Source organism: Sorex araneus, chromosome 5 (assembly GCF_027595985.1).
Source record: "Sorex araneus isolate mSorAra2 chromosome 5, mSorAra2.pri, whole genome shotgun sequence".
In the NCBI taxonomy this organism is placed as follows: Eukaryota; Metazoa; Chordata; class Mammalia; order Eulipotyphla; family Soricidae; genus Sorex; species Sorex araneus.
The window spans coordinates 5,310,948-5,330,059 of record NC_073306.1 but is presented as its reverse complement, the minus strand read 5'-3'; the positions used below and the strand labels follow the sequence as shown (position 1 = coordinate 5,330,059).

Sequence of the window (19,112 nt, the reverse complement as noted above, 5' to 3'; positions counted from 1 at the left end):
TGTCACCCTCACATCACACACCCCATCAGCCACTAGGTGGCACTGTCGCTGTCACCCTCACGTCATACACCCCATCAGCCACTAGGTGGCGCTGTCTCCCACCCTCATCCTCACATTTGCCCCCCACTCTTCCCACCAATCCTGCCCTGGGCCAGAGGAAGGTCAGTGGTCCAGGGGTCTCGGCCCCAGACCCTGGATGGAAGGAGCCTCAGGCCCCAGGCTCTCTTGGGGTTCCCTGCCCGCATACCTCGGGGTTACTGAACACCTCCCAGAGGTCGTTGTGGAGGTGGGTGGTCTGGTAACTGTCCAGGGAGAGCAGGTGGCCGAAGGTGTGCCGGTTGGTCAGGAAGAGGAACACGTCCTGCGGAGAGCAGCCTGCTGGGAGCCCTCCCCGGCCCTCGCCCCACGGCCCTACACCCCACGGGCCGCCCAGCCGCCTCTGCCTGCCCGCCAGGTGCAGTTCAGCTCTGGTTCTGGAAGCATCCCTGGGGCTCCCGGGGGGTTACAGTGCAGGAGCAGGGCCCAGGGGTACAGCTCAGAGGCAGATGCCTGCCTGGAAGGCACGAGGCCCTGAGTTGGGCCCCCAGCACCACCACCAGCTGGCCCGGGCACACAGGCCCTGCAACAGGAGAGCTGGTTCCGAGACTTTGGGCGTGGCAGAAAGTAAAATGCTCACATTTCCCCCTCCGGGCAACACTCAGTGACACTCAGGACTTATTCCCGGCTCGGCACTCAGACCCTTCCTGCTGGGCTCAGGCGGGGGTCAAGCCTGGGTCTGCTGCACGCAAGGCGAGAGACCTCCCCGCTGTACCATCACTCCGGCACCACTGTGGTCACCTTTCATTGTATCTCTGGGGGGTTCTGGGGCCACCGGGATCACCCCTGGGGACGCTAAAGGGACCCTATAGGTGCCGGGGTTCAAACCAGGCGTGACCACAGGCAAGGCAAGTGCCGCAACTCCTGTACCATCCACCCAGTCACATCTTAGGGATTTTATTTTGTTCTTTGTGCTGTTTTGTTTTGGGGGTCCCATCCAGCACTGCTCAGGGCTTACTCCTGGCTCTGTGCTCCAGGAGCACTCCCGGAGGGGCCCGGGGAACCACAGGGAGTGCTGGACACGGGACCCAGGTCAGCCGCATGCAGGCAAGTGCCCGGCCCGCTGTGCTCTTGCTCCAGCTGCACGGGCACATTCTGAAACGTCACCACACGGGGTGAAGATACATCCAGGGGCTGGACGCACCCGCAAGCCCTGAATCCGATGCCTGAGCACCCTGCCAGGAGCAGGCCCCTAGGACAGGTGGCTGTGACCCCCCCAAAAGCAAAAGTCATGTTACAAAACCTTGCCGTGGGGCACAGGGAGCCGTGGGGGTCTCTCAGGCAGGCCTTGGGACGTGTTTCAAGGGAGTTTCTTTGGGCTCGGGCAGGAAGCAGAGGAAGCAGAGAGATAGGAAGCGAGTGGGCCTGTCACATGGTCCCCGCAGGCCCCAGTGCAGCCCCCTTGCCCGATACCTCCAAGGACCCCCCAGGCCCAGGGAGCCCTGGAGCGGCCCCCAGCCCCGCAGACCTGCTCCCGGATGTTGGCGCAGAAGGCCATGTCGGGGTCCAGCCTGCCGTGCTGGAACAGGGCCGCCCGCTGCAGCTCGCCCCGCAGGGCGCTGCCCTTGATCAGGTAGACGCTGGAGATGTAGGGCACGTTCCACACGCCCCTGCGGAGACAGGGGCAGATGAGGGGGTGACGGCGCGGGGGGTGGGCAGGGGCAGGGCGGGGGTGGGGCGGGGGGCGGGCAGGGGCAGGGCGGGGGCGGGGCGGGCCCGGCCCGCGGACACTCACACGCGCCGCCCCTGCACGATGTCCACGTAGTCCTCGGAGCGGGCGTAGTAGCCGTCCGCGCTCAGTGCCCCCCAGAAGTTGGACCATAGCCTCCCGGGGCGGCTCATCAGCGGGGCGATGACGTTCCTGAGCAGGGGCGGGGCGAGGAGGGGCCTTTACGGGGCGGCCAGGGGCGGCCAGGGGCCTGGCAGCACGGGAGTGGGCAGAACCTTCCAGAACAGAGGCTCCCACACTGAGCTGGCCCTTTTTTTTCTGAAAATAACTCCTGGAGCAGCCCCCTTGGAAAAGACCCTCCTGAAGCGAAGGGCGCGGGGTTGCACCCCCCGGCCCCAGGCCCGGCCCGGCAGCCCGGCCCGACTCACTTGTTCTGCTCCATCAGCAGCCGCAGGGCTTTGGGCTCGGTCAGGGCCACGTCCGCGTCCAGGCTGAGGTAGTAGGTGCAGCCCCGGTCCTGCCGACACAGGTCCCTGCAGGAAGGGGCGGGTCAGGGCGGGCGGGCAGCGCCCGGTCACACCCACCCGGGACCCCTACCCCTGGGCCAGGGGCTTCGGGTATTTTTGTTTTCTGTTTTTGCTTTTTGGGTCCCACCCGGCGATGCTCAGGGGCTCCTCCTGGCTCTGCATCAGGAATCACTCCCGGCGGTGCCCGGGGGACCTGATGGGATGCCGGCGATTGACGGTTTTGCAGAAAGAGCATTTGCCGGGCACACGGCCGACCTGGCACCCCAGGTGGTCCCCCAAGCACCAGCAGGTGTGACCCTGAGCAGAGCCAGGAGTAAACCCTGAGCACAGCCCGGGGTGGCCCCCAAATGAAACAAAACAAAAGAACACCGTGCCAGAGAGTTAGGACAATGGGTGTCGACCCAAAATTAAAACATAAAGTGTTTTTCTAGGTCCGGGGCTCTGGCTCTGTCCCGGCCCTGGCACCACCCGAGGGAGCCCAGCACGGTCGCAGCAGCCCTGGGCACCAGCTCGTCTGGCCCCAAACAGACACGGGCACGAAATTCACATTCAGTGTCGTTACACAGAACCCCGAGATTTTGTTTTGTTTTTGTTGGTTCGTTCGCTCCGGCCCTGGCATGGCGGGTCCCGACAGAGCTGGCACAGCCGTGAGGCCGGGCCCTGGCACCGATACACGCGGCCCACGGCCTGGTCCTGCCTGGGAGCCCGGCCGCCCTCCCCGGGGACGCGCGTCCGAGTCTGCGGTGACCGCGTCACGTGTGTTCCTATGGTGAAGGGAGCGCACGTGTTTCTCCGGCGGCCCCTCCTCGCCCAGCCCGAGCCCCAGCTCGAGGACTGTCCCCCTCTAAGAGCCGGGGGCTGAGGTGCAGGGAGGGGCAGGACCGGCGCCGTGGGCAGAGAAGCAGGTGCCCCGCCGCCCCGACTCACGCGCCCATGTTCCTGGCCTCGGCGCTGGACAGCCGCACCTCGGGGCCCGCCAGCTTCACCGACCGGAAGTCGCCACCGTGCTCGGCCAGGAAACTCTCCACCTGCGGCTTGTGGTGCTGCTCCTGGGAGGGGCGCGGGGACAACGGGGTCCGTGCGGGGAGCCAGGCCCGCTGCCCCCACGGGCCGCTCCACTCCCCGTGCGGCCCTCAACCTGCCGCCCGGACCCAGGGCTGTCCCCTCGCCCATCACTGTCCCTCCTGTGCCCGTGCTCCCGTCCCTCCTGCGTCTGTGCTCCTGTCCCGCTCCCCTCGCTTTCCTGACAGTGCTCCCATCCCCCCGACCATGCTCCCATCTCTCCCCTGACCGTGCTCCCATCCCTCCCGTGACCTGCTCCCACCTCTCCCCTGACTGTGCTCCCACCTCTCCCCTGACCGTGCTCCCATCCCTCCCGTGACCGTGCTCCCACCTCTCCCCTGACTGTGCTCCCACCTCTCCCCTGACAGTGCTCCCATCCCTCCCGTGACTGTGCTCCTCTCCCTTTCCTGACCGTGCTCCCGTCCCTCCCGACTGTGCTCTCATCCCTCCAACTGGGATCCCGTTCCGCCCCTGACCGTGCTCCCATCCCCCCGTGACTGTGCTCCTCTCCCTTTCCTGACCGTGCTCCCCTCGCTTTCCTGACAGTGCTCCCATCCCCCTGTAACTGTGCTCCCTTGCCGAGGCCGGGTTGGTGCTTCCCAGGACTGTCCGTCACGGACAGCAGCTCCCCCAGGTGGAGCCGTTGACTCCGCAGCCCGGGGCCGCGGCAGGGACGGGCCAGGCTCTTGCGCACGCCAGGTGGGCCCTGGGCCTCGCTGCAGAAAAGCTACAGGCCCCGCCTGGGTCCACAGAACCGGCCCAGCAGAGGGTCTGGGGAGCTGCCAGGCAGGCGCGGGGAGGCCTGGGCAGCGGCTGCCAGGACAGAACCGGGTATGCCACGCCCTGCCCCGGCAGCCCCGCCACCCGCTGTGCCCTCTGAAATGAAACCCGTGAGAATGACCGCACGTGGCGGCAGGGTGCAGGCACCGTCTGCGACTGACCCCAAGGACGGCAGACACAGGGCCGGGGGCTGGAAGCTGGCCACGGGTGGGGGCAGTTAGGGCAGAGAAGGGACCACGACGACAATGACAGTCAGAAATGGTTGCTCCGGACACGCACTGAGCACTGAAAGGGGGGCTGGAGCCAGAGCACAGCGAGTAGGGCATTTGCCTTGCACGCAGCCAACCCGGGTTCGATTCCCAGCATCCCATATGGTCCCCTGAGCACCGCCAGGAGTAATTCCTGAGTGCAGGGCCAGGAGGAACCCCTGAGAATCGCCAGGTGTGACCCAAAAAGCGGGGAAAAAAAAAACCCTGAGCACTGAAAGGAGGTAAAGGGACATACATGGTAACTCTTCAGGGCCTGTATTACAAACCGTGATGCTCAAGAGGAAAGAGAGACAGCGAGAAACAGAGATAGAGAGAGACAGAGAAAGAAGTGTCTGACCTAGAGGCAGGCTGGTGGGAGGGGGCGGGAGGGAAACTGGGGACACTGATGGTGGGAAAGGACCAGTGGTGAAGGGACGGGCACTGGAACAAAATGACTGAAACCCACTCATGAGCAACTTTGTAACTGTATCTCACAGTGATTCGATACAAAGTTTAAAGAAATAGAAAGTTTAAAATAAATAAAATAAACCCACAAGGGGCCAGAGATGATACAACGGGGAGGGAGTTTGCCTTATACACCACCAACCCCGGGTCAATCCCCGGCACCGTCTATGGTCTCCTGAGCACCACAGGAGTGGTTCCTGAGCACAGAGCCAGGCGCAGCCCCTAAGCGCTGCTGAGTGTGACCCCAAAACCAAAATAAATTAATAAGCCCATGATCAATCAGCAAAAGGCTACTGAAAGTTCTGCCAACCATGCAGGCAAATTACTTATTATTATTATATAAACCACTTTCTTATGGAGTAGGAGAGATATTACAGTGGGTAAGGCACAACCAGCCCAGGTTCAATCCCCAGCACCCCCCTATGGTCCCCTGAAGACCACCATGACTGGTCCGTGAGCACAGAGCCAGGAGTACGTCCAAAACTAACAAAACCCAAAGAATAGGCTTTTGCAAGGCAGGAACTGAACCCAGAACCTCCCATTTGCAAAGCCCTGGGCCTGTCTCTTCCCCAAACGCCCAGGGCCGCTCCTGTCACCTCAAGTCTGCAGTCCAGGCTTGAGCCTGGCACCACTGGGGTGCCACCAGGGTCACACCCTGAACCAGGACCCCCCTCAGAGCCTTCCCCTGCAACGCGGCTGCCACTGAACCGTTTCTGCAACTCAGGCCACCCGAGTGGGGCCGGGGAACCGCGGATGTCGGCCCCTCCGTGGTAACCAACCCATCGGCGCTGGGCACCCGGGCCCTGGCAGGAGGCCCTGAGACGGGGCTGGGCTCAGAGCAGACACTCCGAGGAGCATCAGAGAGCAGGACGCGGCCCAGTCCGAGACGCGCTCCTCCGGGGCCTGGCTGGACAGACACTGGGCACTGTGGGGCTCGGGGGAGGGGGGGACATGTTGGTCTTCCTGCGAGGGTGGACACTCATGCTGGACGGGATGGCACCAGCGTCCCCGGGAACGTGCATGGATGCTTGGTTTGGTTTCTGTTCAGGTCCACACCTGGTGACACCTGGCTCTGCACCCCAGAATCACTCCTGGAGGGGCTCAGGGGGCCGCCTGGGGTCCCAGGGATGCAGTCCTGGTTGACCACGAGCAAGGCAAATGCCCTCCCCCCTGATCTATCACTCTGGCTCCAGTGTGTGGCTGTTTTTCTTTGGAATCCTGGGAGGGGGTGACGCTGCTAGTTCCCCCCACCCCCACCCGTGGCACCTTTTTCTGCCTGACGCAACAGTCATAACAAGGCCTCAGGCAAAGGTCCTGGCAACAAAATGTGTCTCTTTGATTTGTTTTTGGGGCACAGTCACACCTGGCCGTGCTCAGGCAGTGCTGACTCCTGGTCCTGTGCTCAGGGACCACATGTGGTGCCCAGGATTGAACCCGGGTCAGCCATATTCTGAACCCAGCAGAAGTGATCCCTGAGTGCGGAGCCAGGAGTAAGCCCTGAGCACAGCTGGGTGTGCCCCACCCCCCAATAAAAGAAAGGAAGAAAGAAAAAGAAGGAAGGAGGGGCCGGAGTGATAGCACAGTGGGTAGGGCGCTTGCCTTGCACGCGGCCAACCCGGGTTCAATTCCCAGCATCCCATATGGCCCCCTGAGCACCGCCAGGAGTAATTCCTGAGTGCAGAGCCAGGAATAGCCCCTGAGCACCATTTCCATGTGGCTAAATTAAATTGAATTAAAAGAGTCCCAGAGGAGCCAGAGTGTAGTACAGCAGGAAGGGGTGTGCCTTGCACGTGGCCAAGCCAGGTTTGATTATTCCCCGCATCCCATAGGGTCGCGGGAGCACTGCTGGAGTGATCCCTGAGTACAGAGCCAGGAGTAAGCCATGAACATCACCGGGTGTGGCCCAAGGACCAAACCAAAACAGAAGAGATCTACTTAAGGAAGACCCCTGGAAGAGACCCTTAGGCATGGGGGGGTGTAGGAGGGGATCAGGATCTAACTCGGGTCAGCTGCATGTGAGGTAAGTGCCCTACCCACTGGACCATCACCCTGGCCCCTAACGTGTATCTCTTTATAGCGACCCGGTTTCTCTGAGGTCTGTGAGCTGCTTGGACAAAGGGGGAACACCTGAGGGGTCTTGGGATCCCCCAGCCCCAGGAGCAGGGGTCACAGCCTCGGGAGTGGAGCTGCTCTGCGGGCTCGGAGGTGACCTCCAGCAGTCAGTCTACTGCAGCACCAGTGAACCGCCTGTCTGCCCCAAGTGCCCCACATTGGACACTTCTCAGAATCCCTGGGGGCAGACACGACTGACAGAAGGTGAGGCGCCTCCCAAAGTCAGGAACCTGACCTGCTGCCGGTCTCGACTTGTGAGTCCCATCATTTATCTTCCCTATTAACAGACCAATCAGCTCAGAGAGGTTGGGACACAAGCCCCAAGTCACACAGCCAAGACAAGCACGAGCACAGAGATGCCATCCCCAGAGCCCGCTGCCCACTTCCATGTGGCCCAGCTAACCGGGTCCAGTTCCTCAGAGGCCTCTGGCACCATCCCCACAGCCACCCCCCGCGGCCCACCCCCACCCCACCCAAGCACCCACCACTCACATTGTTGTGGATGAAAAGCCGCATCTGCTTCCGGGGGTAGTGGAGGCGCAGAAGCCGCTGGAAGAACAGGGAGAGGAAGGGCGTGGGCTGCTCGATGAACACGCCGACCAGCACCGTGGGCAGAGCTTCATCCTGCAGGAGGGGGCACACGAGAGTCCCACACCGTCCAGCCACGAGGGGGCGCATAGAAGTCGGGCACTGTCCAGCCACAAGGGGGCACACAAGAGTCCCACACTGTCCAGCCACGAGGGGGCGCATAGAAGTCGGGCACTGTCCAGCCACAAGGGGGGGGCACAAGAGTCCCGCACTGTCCAGCCACAAGAGAGCGCACGAGAGTCGTGCACTGTCCAGCCACAAGGGGGCGCACAGGAGTTGTGCACTGTCCAGGCACAAGGGGCGCACAAGAGTCCCACACTGTCCAGCCACAAGGGGGCGCACAGGAGTCATGCACTGTCCAGCCACAAGAGGAGCACAAGAGTCCTGCACTTCACAGCCACTAGGGGGCACTCAAGCGTCCCGCCCTGTCCAGCCACTGAGCAGGGACTGCGTCTGCAGAGGGCCTGGCTGGGGGGCTGCAGGCTGGGCGGGGGAAACAGTGACTGGGTCCCCCCCATGGTGGGGGGAGCAGCAGCTGGGGGCCTGCAGGGGAGCCAGAAACAGTAAGACCTGGGCTGGGGCAAGTGCTGCAGGGGAGCGGGTGGGGAAGCTGGAGCCTGGTGCTCTCTGTGAGGGCTTCTAGGAGGCGGCGGCCGGGAGTGGGGCAGGACAGAACCCACACAGGGAGGTGACACCCCTCCTTTGTTTTCTGTTTCTGGGTCACACCCCGTGATGCTCGGGGGTTACTCCTGGCGGTGCTGGGGGCCCCCGTGGGGTGCGGGGGGCTGACCCCGGGTGGGCTGCGTGAGAGGCCAACACACCACCCGCGTGCCGTCGCCCCCACCCTCCCGGCCCGGCTGCTCACCCCAATGCCTTTGAGGCTCCGCAGACCCTCGTCACACACCACGCAGCCCGTCTCGAAGGTCCAGAAGCGCGGCACGTAGTTGCCCAGGTAGTTCAGCTGCAGCTGCGGGACACGGGGCTGAGAGGGGCCCGCCAGCCCCACGCGCCCGCACCCCGCGGTCGGCGGCCCCAGGGGATCGGGTGCTCCCAGGCCTGCCCCTGGCCACCCCCCGGGGTCAGGACCTGGCACGGGCCTGTGACACAGCACACCCGCCCCCGCCGTGGCCCCGGGAGCACAGGCCAGTCTGTCCCTCGCGGCCGGAGCAGACGCGGAGTGACCAGGGCAGCCCCGCGAGGCCGGACGTCCCGGGGTCCAGCAGGCATGGACAGCGCATCAGCGACCCCCAGAGAGCGACAAAGGCGCCACAGGAGCCCCCACGGGAGGCGCGAGGCGGCGTGGCGGGGGCAGCGGGGGCCGCGGGATGGCGGGCGCCGCCTACCTTGGTGGGCCCGTTGCCGTGAACCAGGACGGGCAGCGTGTCGTGGGCTAGGTTCCGCGCCCGCACGTGGCCCTTCTCGAACTTGAGCACCACCTCGTCTGGGGAGGCACAGCCCGTCACAGCCCCGCAGGCCACAGGCGGCTCCCCCGGCCCCAGCCCAGGGTGCTCGCCCGGAAACGGGAGGGCGGGGGACACGGGGAGGGGTCGGGGACTGCCCAGGCACGGGTCGGCCTGGGGGAGAGGCTGCAGATGCAAGGAGTGTGTGGGGGGGGGAGAGAGAAAGAGGGAGGGAGAGAGGGAGAAAGGGAGAGAGAGAGAGGGGGAGGGAGGGAGGGAGGGAGAGAGAGAGGGAGGGAGGGAGGGAGAAAGAGAGGAAGAGAGAGGGGGAGAGAGGAGAAAGGGAGAGTGGGGAGGGGGAGAGGGAGAGAGGGACGAAGAGAGGGAGGGAGGGAGAGAGGGAGAGCAGGAGAGAGGGAGGTAGGGAAATAGAGAGGGAGGGAGGGAGGGAGGGTGGGGAGAGAGCAGAGACCCTCAGGGGTGGCCCAGGACAGCCTGGGACAATGAGGAATAAATTGCGTGGAATGAGGTCAAAGCTGAGCCTCAGCTCTGCTGGCTGTGGTGGGGGGATGGGCGGGGCTGTGGTGGGAGATGGGCGGGGCTGTGGTGGGAGATGGGCGGGGCTGTGGTGGGAGCCAGAGGGGTCCTGCTGGGGTGGGAGCTGGGGGGCATCTGTGCCCCTCCCAGTCTCCCGGGAGCTGGTTTGCATCTGCCTCTTTTCTTTTTTTTTTTTTACTTTTTGGGTCACTCCCGCTCTGCACTCAGGCGGTGCTCAGGGGACCCTGTGGGATGCTGGGAATCGAGCCCTGGTCAGCTGCGTGCAAACCCGCTTTGCTGTCGCTCCAGCCCCCCTCCCCGCCTGCTGTTCTTATGAGAGTTTCTGCCGTTTCTTCTTCCTGGGGGCTGGGCAGACCCAGCTTCCAGGCAAGTTCCCAGAAACCAGGCATCAGGGGGGGGAGTGTCCGCTGCCCTCAGGCAGGGCGCCAGGCGGACCCTCGCAGGGCCGTGAACCCTGCACTCACCCCGGGACCGGCAGTCAGCTGACTTCCCTGTCTTCCTTTTTTTGGTCTCACTTTTGGGTCTCACCCAGCAGTGCTCAAGGGCACTCAGCAGTGCCGGGACCGCACATGCCCCCAGGCAAAGCACGTGCCGCCCCCTCCGCCCACCCAAACCTAGGAGGGTGCCGGGCTGCCGTGGGGCCGGCGGTCTCCCCGCCTCTCACTTCCCTCCAGCCCAGCTCCCCCGGCCCCCTGGAGTGTTCACTGGGGGGGGGGTCCTGGGGGGGGGCGAAGGGGTCCCCGTAAGGCCCAGGGGACAGGCCAGGCAGAGTCTATGGCGCTCACATGGCCCAGGCTCGGGCATCGCGGCTGGTCGGGGGTCCAGCGGACCCCGTTTCCCCGGCCCTGGAGACGCGGCTCTGCCCACGGCACGGAGCAGGGCCCAGCCCCCAGCCTGGCGACACAGAGGGGGCGGCCGAGACGCTCCGTCTTTCTGTTTGGTTTGGGGGCCCCCCTGCGGCGCTCAGGGCCTGCCCCTGGGGCCCTCGGGGACGCCACGGGAGACCGGAGGGAAGCGGCCAGCGTCGTGCAGGCCAATGCAGTCCCTCTGCCCTGCGGCCCAGCCCGGCTCACCCAGGGCGCCGTCCAGGTTCTGGAAGATCCGGCAGCGGTGGTCCAGCGTGATGTTGATGGCCGCCTGCAGGGGGGGCAGGGGGGGTGGCATCAGCGGGCGGCTCCTCTCCCGCGGGAAAGCGCCAGGACCCGCGACAGCCTGGGCTCTCCCGCCGCCCGCCCGGGGTCCCACACCTCGTACCCTCTTCTCCGGGTCCAGGAAGATCTTGGTGTAGTAGAGCTGGTCACTGTCGCTGTCCTGCCCGTCCCACTCGGACACCAGCTGGCGGAGGCTGGGGGCGTAACCAATGAAGCCTGGGGGTTTACAGGGAGGGGACACAGAGACAGACTCTGATGCCAGGGGCCTCTGCCCAGCCTCCCCGCCCACCCACCCACCCTCTGCCTCCTCTCAGAAGCCCTCCTGGATTGAGCGGAAGCAATGTCTATGGGCAGATCCGGGTAATGGCCCTGGTGGCAGGTTCCAAATGAGCGGAGCCAGGACGGCCCCCGGTGCCCACACACTCCCGACGGGGCCGGCAGAGGCGGCTGATGAGCGGATTCGACAGGAGCCTGAGTCACTGAGCAGCGACTGTCGACAGAAGGAGACCAGGCCTGGGCCCGGGGCCCGGGAGGTGTCACGGCCCCTCTCCTCAGGTGGGGACAGTGACGAGCCCTGAGTCATCTTCATCAGGACCAGAAAAGTCTGAGGGTCCTGGAGAGACTGTGTGTGCATGTGAGAGTGTGTACACGTGTGCTCATGTGTGCATTGTGTTGCGTTTGCATGTGTACATGTGTGCATGTGTAAATGTGCATGTGCATGCATGTGTGCATGTATGTGTGTGTCTACAGGCATGTGCACATGCATGTATGCATGTTGGAGCCTCCAGGCAGGAAGACGTGTGCAGTCCCTGCCCTGGTCACTGGGGGAGGGGGTCAGAGACCGGGACTCCCCTTCCTGTGTCTATTTCGGGGGCTGGGCGGTCCCCAGATGGCTGCGGAAGGGGCTCTGGCCCCAGCCCGGTGCCCAGGGGACATGCAGTGCCCGCGTGCTGCCCTCCAGCTACTGGGGAGGTGGGGGTCCAGGCGGGGCCCCTGGGGAGGGGCACACACAGCAGGACGGCTGGTGAGAGGCAGAGAAGGGGCAGCCCAGGGACAGCTCGGCCCCTCTGCCAGGCGGGCGTCTTGGACGAGAGCTGCCAGCAGGAGCCGCCCCGGAGGAGCCTTCGGGCTGGGCACGCCTGTGGCTACTCCCTGGGAGGGCCAGCAGTGGGGGTGGGCAGGAGGGGGCGGGCTCCTGGGGGTGGGAGGGGAGGGGAGAGGAGGAGGAGGAGGGAGAGAGGGCGAAGGGAGGGGCAGAGGGGAGAAGGGGAGGGAGAGAGGAGAGGAGCAGGGGAGAAGAGGGCAAGAGAAGAGAAAAAGCAGAGGGGAAGGGAAGGAGGGGAAGAGGGGGAGGGAGGGCAGGAGGGAGGTGCCCAGGCCCTGTAAAGTGCTCGGGCAGCTGCTGAGTGAGGACGGGGCGTGCAGGGGAGCAGGGGGGAGGGTTAGCAGACCCAGAGCTGGAGCCAGTGCCGGGGGTAAGGCACAGCCGACCCCAGTCCAACCCCCTATGGTCCCCCGAGCCCCACCAGGAGTGATCCCTGAGCACTAAGCCAGGAGTCTTCCCTGAGCACTAAGCCAGGAGTCCTCCCTGAGCACTAAGCCAGGAGTCCTCCCTGAGCACCGCCGGGTGTGGCCCCAACCAAACATCCACGACAGAGCTCCCTCCCCTCAGTGCTCCGCGCGGCCCCTCACCTCCCGAGCCCAGGAACCGCTTGCCGTCGGGCACGGCGGGGTACTTGGCCTCCAGCCGGCGGTCCGGGTGGATGAGCTGCTCGGCCGAGAACACCACGCGGGCCCGGGCCTGCCGGAACTTCTTCAGGAGCTCGCGGGGGCCCGCGGCGAACACCACGTCGTAGCTGGGGAGGGACAGAGCTGGGCAGGCCAGGGCAGGGGCCGCTGACCCCAGCTGGGTCCCCGAGCCCGCAGGGGCCACAGGTCAGGGGCAGCAGCTCCACCCACTGTGCCACCCCACCCGGGCCAGGCAGGGACACCCAGCACCCCTGCCCCTCTCTGCAGCAACACGTGACTCGGCGCCGCAGGGAAGGCCCTTGCCCACCTGCTGCCCAGGACAGTGGGTGGGTCAGCGATCGGGGCTGGAGGGACCCTCCCCAAGGCGCTGGGGCACCCATCAGCACCCCGGCCAGGCACCCCTCAGCACCCCGTCCCGAGCACCCACCAGAGCCCCGGCCCGGGCACCCATCAGAGATCTGGTGCAGGCACCCATCAGGGCCCCGGCCCGGCCCCCGCAGGCCCCGCCCACCTACCTGTCCGTGAAGAGCACCACCAGGTCCTCCTTGTCGGCGAGCTTGTCCAGGGCCTTCCTCAGCAGCCGCACCTTCAGCCCCCCGCCTGCCGCCTCCTCCTTCCCGTGCCAGTCCTCCCCGAGGCCCAGCGACTGCAAAGACAGACCCTCAACCCCGGCTCCACGAGGCACTCGGCCCCGCCCCGGGCACGCATGTGCCCAAGCCCGGCCAATCAGAGCCCCCATCCCGCGCCCACGTGACCCAATAGGGCCTATCAGAAGCTTCCCTGGGACTTCTGCTCTCCGGGATGGGCTGCTTATTTTACTGAGCTTGAAAAACCGGATCTTTCAGGGAGTTTTTTTGGTTTCGACTTTTTTGGGGGGTGTCATGCGGGGTGATGCTCAGGGGTTACTCCTGGCAGTGCACGGGTGGACCATAATATGGGATGCCAGGGATCCAAGCCTGGTCAGCTACTTGCAGGGCAAACGCCCTACCCACTGTGCTATCACTCCAGGCCCAAGCTGGGTCTACTGAGTCTACAGACGCACGGTGGTCCTCTTGCCACCCTACAGAGAGCACTCGAGGGGCTGGAGTGGTAGCACAGTGGGTAGGGCGTTTGCCTTGCAAGCAGCCGACCCAGGTTCGATTCCCAGCATCCCATATGGTCCCCCGAGCACCGCCAGGAGTAATTCCTGAGTGCAAAAGCCAGGAGTAACCCCTGAGCACTGCCGGGTGTGACCCAAAAGCAAAAAAAAAAAAAAAAAACAGAGCACTCGAACACATGAAATCAAAATAGGGCTCAGAGGTGAAAAAGCTGAGCCCAACCGAGCTGCCTGCACTCCTGGATCCAGCCACACCTGAAACTGTCCCTTAGTTTGTCTTTCAGTCGTGTGAGCCGCTACACTTTCTGGCTTAATGCTACCAGGCTGCAAGCGAAGCAGGAAGTGACTGTCTGCCCTGCCCGTCCCTCTGTCCCCAGACCCTCCCTGTATGTCTGAGGCACCCTGGCTAAATGAAGACACGTTTCCCCGAGGACAGGACACAGAGGCAGGTTGTGACCCTGGCAAGCGGGACATGAGTCTGCTGCTTTAGAGCTGACACCAGACACTGAGCCCAGGGGGTCTCTGCATGACCCACAGGGGCCAGCCCCTTACCCTCTGCCGCATCTCCACCCACACTTGCAGCCCTTCCAGAACCTTCTTTATGCTCCCGCATAAACCTCCTTTATACTTCAAATGAAGCTTCATCTTTGAGGCGTCCGCCAGCTCCCCTGGGACCCCACATCTCAAGCATCCCCCCACCCGCCAACTCCCGCTGTCTCTGCCTCTCCCAGCGGCCCCTCACCTGGACCTTGTAGTTGAAGAACTGGGCAGAGCGTTTGAAGCGTCGGAAGCCCTCGGTCTCCTTGGTGGCCACCGTGAGCACTAAAAGGTTGTCTAGGGACAGAGAAGGGACGTGAGTGGGAGTGGAGGAAGGGGAGGTAACAGCAACTGCTCCCTGTGAAGTGCTCGCCAGGTCGGGCTGTGAGAGAAGGCCACGGGCCACAGGAGCGAGGCCTGCTGGGACCTGACTGGGGTCTGCGTGACCGCCACCCCCACGTGCGTGTCCAGCGTGGCGGAAATACCCGGAGTACTGGCCATGCGGGCTGGGGTCTGCACTTAAGGGCCTCCCGCCTTCTGCGTGGGGCCGAGGGGACGCCAGGAAGCCCCCTCTGGCCAGGCCCACAGCAGACGTCGCTGACCGGCCCCCGGATCCTGCAGAGACTCCCGCAGCCGTGCACCCTCCCAACCCCGAGTCCCACCCGAGACCAGCTGGAAATCGCCCTAGGCCAGATCACCTGAGTCACTGGGCCGGCAGGGGCGGGGCTGGAGAGACAGCACAGACAGGTGTGCCTGACGCCCACCCCGCCCACCTCCCTGCCAGCAAAAAAGGCAAAAAAAATTGAAACAATAAAGACTCCGGGCTCAGCCTTCCCACCCGGGTCACCTGGCACAGATCTCTGGCCTTCGCTTGTATGAACTAGAGGGCCAGAGCGACAGCCTTAGGGGCAGGGGTCCAGGCTTCACTGTGGGCTTGCTCCTCAGCATGGCCCTGGGCCAGGAGTGGCCCCCAAATTCTGGCAGGTGTGACCCCCACCAAGAAAGGAAAATTTAAAAAGAAATAAACAAAACAGGGCAAATTGCAGGACACACCCCCAGGCTGCTGGGGTCAGGGGTCAGCAGCTGCCCGGCTTAGGGGGGGGGCTGTGACCCCAGGCTGTCGGGCTGGGCCCAAGGGTGGGGGAAGCGAGCCTGCACCTGGCCCAGAACCTTCCACTGGGGCCGTGGGCTGAGACACAAACTCCCTTCCGGACCATTCAAGGCCCTCGGGGAGGGCCCAGGGCCTTACCCGTTCCCTCCCATCACCAGGGCCACCTTTGGGCAGCACCTTGCCCTCGGGACTTCTTCCTTCTGCCCCTCAGCAACCCGCCTCCAGGCCCCCAGATGACTGAGAGGCGCCTCTTCCCTCTTCCTGACACCACCTCCAGGAAGCCTTCTCAGAGCTCGCCTGAGTCCCTCTCAGCAGTTCCTGGCTCTACAGCTGAGCCGGACTTCCTTGGGGTCCCAAAAACCCTTTTCTGGGCAGAGACCTGCTGCCCGCCCCCCCACAGCCGCAGGGTCCCCTGTGCAGCGTGCAGGGGCTGGTGCCAGGGGCGGGGACTGGCAGGAGTGAGCCGGGGTGAGCCAGGACGGGGCCCAGGCCTGGTTTCACCTGGCATGTGTGGAGGGGAGCGGCTCGCACAGGGGAGGGACCCCCTGGCTGGTTAGGCCCCTAAGATGGGTCAGACCCGACCCGCCAGCTCTGGGGCCCCCCCAGGGGCTGCTGGGACAGGAGTGTCACATTTCAGGGGTGGGAAGAGCCAGCCCAGGGCTGGGGCAGCAATGCCCCCCATCCCCCCCACACACACCCCTGCACTGTCACTAGAGCTGGCGGCGCCCGGCGGGAGGGGCCTCGGCCTCCTCAGTGGCCTCTGATGGCACTTTCTGCACCCACGCGTGTACACACGCACACACGCACACACACACGCTTCCCACTGAGACGGAGACCCGCCAGCGCACACCAGGAAGGGGCAGGGCAGGGCCTGGACGCTTGTCCCCACCCTTCACTCCTCCAGGCCGGGCCTGACCCTCCCTGCACACCCTCCTGCTCCCCGCTCCCCCCTCCCCTCCCCACCGTACCGGGGCCCCACCCCGGGGCCATGGAGAAGCCGAGGTGCCTGCGCCCCCCCACCCCAGCGTCTGGGGCCCAGGAGCCCCCTGAGGGCCCCAGGGGGGGCTGTGGACCCAGAGCCCCGAGTCTGGGCTGGTTCCTGTCTGACCCAGATCAATTCTGCCAGAGGCCACATGTGGAACCATTTCCTCACTGGCCTCTAGGCTCCCATGCAGAGGCCTGGACAATGGACGCGACAGCTGTAAATGCCCCTGGCAACCCCTTCCTTGCGGCCAAAACGCACTCCTTTCCCACCTCCTCCAGGAAGCCCTCCTGAATCTCATCCCCTGTCCTTTACTGAGCAGTTTGTGTTCGCCCAGCAAGTGGCAGAGCTGCTCGTCCTGGGGGGCCCGCCAGACCCCCTGGAGTGATTCTCTGGGCCTCCCTCGCCCTCCCTTGGCTGGGCTAAGAGCTCCGTCTGGCCTTAAGGGGCCCCGGGCCCAGCGACAGTGACAAGCACATTCACTGAGCTCGTGGCCTACCCGGGGCCACAGAAGCTGGAGTGGGACATGCTGGACCTCACCGGCCCCTGGCCGAGGGGCTCTGTCGCCCCTATGCTCTGGTGGGCATGTGATGAGGGCTGGTGGAGAGGGGAGACCGAGGCAGTGAGGGGGCGTGTCTCCGCCCCCAGCTCCTCATCTCCAGCGTCCTGGGCAGAGCCACCCTGCTGACCCTTTGAGATGGCTTAGCACATGCCCCAACTCCAGGGAACCTTCTAGAAGGGAGGGAATTTGGGGGCGGGGGTGGGAGCGGCAGGTGCCCTGGGCATCGTGGATGGAGAGGAAGTGGTTACCTTCCTGAGGAGGCTGAATGGGGGTTGGGGGCTGGGGGTACAGGGGAGCTGAGGAAGCTTCTGGAAGGTACTGGGCCAGGCACTGGGGTGAGGGGGAGGCCGCCTTGGCGCTCAGCCGTCAGGAGCCCTGAGGGAAGCCCCAAGCACGGCTCAGCAGAATGATGTGGGGCAGACGGGGGCCCCGGGGTGGGGGGCCGGGGTGGGGCCCCCAGGAAAGCCTCAAACTCGCCTCGACCCTCATTCCAGCTCCCTCAGCCACCTCAGGCTCCCAGTGTCCCCCTAACACAACGGGCAGCTCCAGGGCCCGCAGCGGGGCAACACGACCTCGATGGAAGCCCAGCGTGACCGCGTCCAGCTGACAGCCCCGAGTCCCGGACCCCAAGGCCCGGGCCCCAGCAGCGGCAGGCTCTGGCCAATCCGCACACCGGAACCAGCTAGAAGCCTCTAGAAAGGGTCAGGAGACCAGCCCCAGGTCAGTCTGCGGTGGGACGCTGCTCTGCCTGTCCCCCACATCCGGTCTGGGTGCTCCCCCAGCTGGGGCATGTCTGCACCCTCAGACTGGGGGGCTCCCGGAAGGGGCGTCTCCCACACCAGCCTGGTGCCCCCTGAGCTGAGGAGCTGGCGGCCACCTTGGATCAGAAGCTCCCGACAGTGGGGCTGGAGTGATAGCACAGCGGGGAGGGCGTTTGCCTTGCACACGGCCGACCCGGGTTCGATTCCCAGCATCCCATGGGGTCCCCTGAGCACCGCCAGGAGTAATTCCTGAGTGCGGAGCCAGGAGTAACCCCTGTGCATCGCCGGGTGTGACCCAAAAAAAAGCAGCTCCCGACAGCGAGCACTGCCCCTCATTGTGGCTGCGTGCCCAGGTGAGTGCAGGTGAGCTGTGCCCGTGTGGCCCAAAGCTCTCCCAGGACTCCACCGGCCCCCTCCCGGGCCCTGCGCCCGCCCCACCTCAGGCGCTGGGGGCCCCCCTCCCTGCCGCGCAGGGGCAGCTGACATCTGGCTCCTCTCCGCCCCCTCGAGGCCAGCAGGCCTTGACTCCCCCGCACTGGTCTCAGCGCCCCACGGGGACGCGGCTCCCATGACCAGGCAGCGGCGGCTCCTCCCAGCCCGCGACACCAACCCCCCGGCTGTGCCCCGGGACCAGGTCTCCAAGCTTTCAGGGACTCCATCTGCCCGGCTGCAAAGGGGGCTCCCGACTCCCGACTGGTCTGAAAGGTCTGGGTGGAGCCCGGGACGCCCACGGCCGCCACTGGCCGCGATGTGCGTGGGCCGCGCCGTTTCTCCGCCGTCCACCCAGGCTCTGGGCTGGGGCGCAGTTTCCCCGCAGAACACAGACAGGGGGCGCCACCCGGCACCCCCGCCAACACATCCCTGCTCTGCTTCCTGTCCAGGAGAACGACCTGCAGGGTCTCAGCGCACCCCCCCACCCCAAGCTGGACCACTGGGGGGCTGCCGCGTGTCCGCCGACCCCCTCCGTCAGCTGCTGGGGGGCCCGGAAGCGGGAGGCGGGAGGCTGGTTTCCACTCGGTCTCCCCAACTCACCTCCCTGAGCATCTTGGCGGGCGGCTGGAGTTTCGCTCCTGAGATGGTCTGGGGTGTCGGGAGCCACAGGAGCAGAAAGAGAGAGACCCAGGGGACAATGTCTACTCGGGACCCCCGGCCCGGCCTGGCCAGACCCGGAGCGGACCCCAGGGGAGTCCGTGTAAGAGCTCCAGGGCTGCGGAGCCCTCGGGGAGGGTCCAGAAAGAGACTCCCGGGGGGCTGCTAAGTGCCACCCGTGTCACAGCGAGGAGGAGGAGACGTGGCCAGCGCCCGCTTAAAGGAGGCACTCAGGAAGCGGGGGCTCGCGGCTGGCCCCCTATCCTACCCGCCCTGGCTCCCGGGTGCCCCCAGGAGGATGAGCAGTGCCCAACAGGGGGTCCCAGCGGTGGGGGGTGTGCAGGGAACAGCACAGTCTGTCTCTGACCGGCGCCCACCCCAGAGTGGGTCACTCCGCAGTGAAACCCAATCACTGCACCCCAATCCCCAGCACCGGCGCCCGGGTGGGTCTCTTAAGGGCCACCTGGGGGAGAAGGACAGGCGGAGCAGAGCTGCCCGTGTCACCCAGCATCCCGCCCCCGGGGTCCCTGGTTCCCAGGCCCACAGTCCGGGGGCTGGCTGGGGGTGGC

The 19,112-nt window shown here is 65.2% G+C and overlaps 1 protein-coding gene across 2 annotated transcripts in view; it reads right to left on the bottom strand.

Annotated features, from left to right (window-relative positions):
- PLOD1 (procollagen-lysine,2-oxoglutarate 5-dioxygenase 1) overlaps window positions 1-19,112 on the bottom strand; it is a 28,162-nt gene that overhangs the window by 8,623 nt on the left and 427 nt on the right. The window contains exons 2-15 of one of the 2 annotated variants that reach the window (XM_055137689.1): window positions 18,487-18,534; window positions 14,244-14,335; window positions 12,921-13,051; window positions 12,349-12,512; window positions 10,760-10,872; window positions 10,579-10,642; window positions 8,891-8,988; window positions 8,413-8,514; window positions 7,452-7,583; window positions 3,220-3,341; window positions 2,194-2,298; window positions 1,832-1,957; window positions 1,565-1,706; window positions 248-361 (exon numbers count right to left, since the gene is read on the bottom strand). In XM_055137689.1, the coding sequence (XP_054993664.1) occupies window positions 248-361; window positions 1,565-1,706; window positions 1,832-1,957; window positions 2,194-2,298; window positions 3,220-3,341; window positions 7,452-7,583; window positions 8,413-8,514; window positions 8,891-8,988; window positions 10,579-10,642; window positions 10,760-10,872; window positions 12,349-12,512; window positions 12,921-13,051; window positions 14,244-14,335; window positions 18,487-18,534 (1,553 nt within the window). The remainder of the gene's footprint in view (window positions 1-247; window positions 362-1,564; window positions 1,707-1,831; window positions 1,958-2,193; window positions 2,299-3,219; window positions 3,342-7,451; window positions 7,584-8,412; window positions 8,515-8,890; window positions 8,989-10,578; window positions 10,643-10,759; window positions 10,873-12,348; window positions 12,513-12,920; window positions 13,052-14,243; window positions 14,336-18,486; window positions 18,535-19,112) is intronic. The other variant, XM_055137690.1, reaches the window with a different exon arrangement.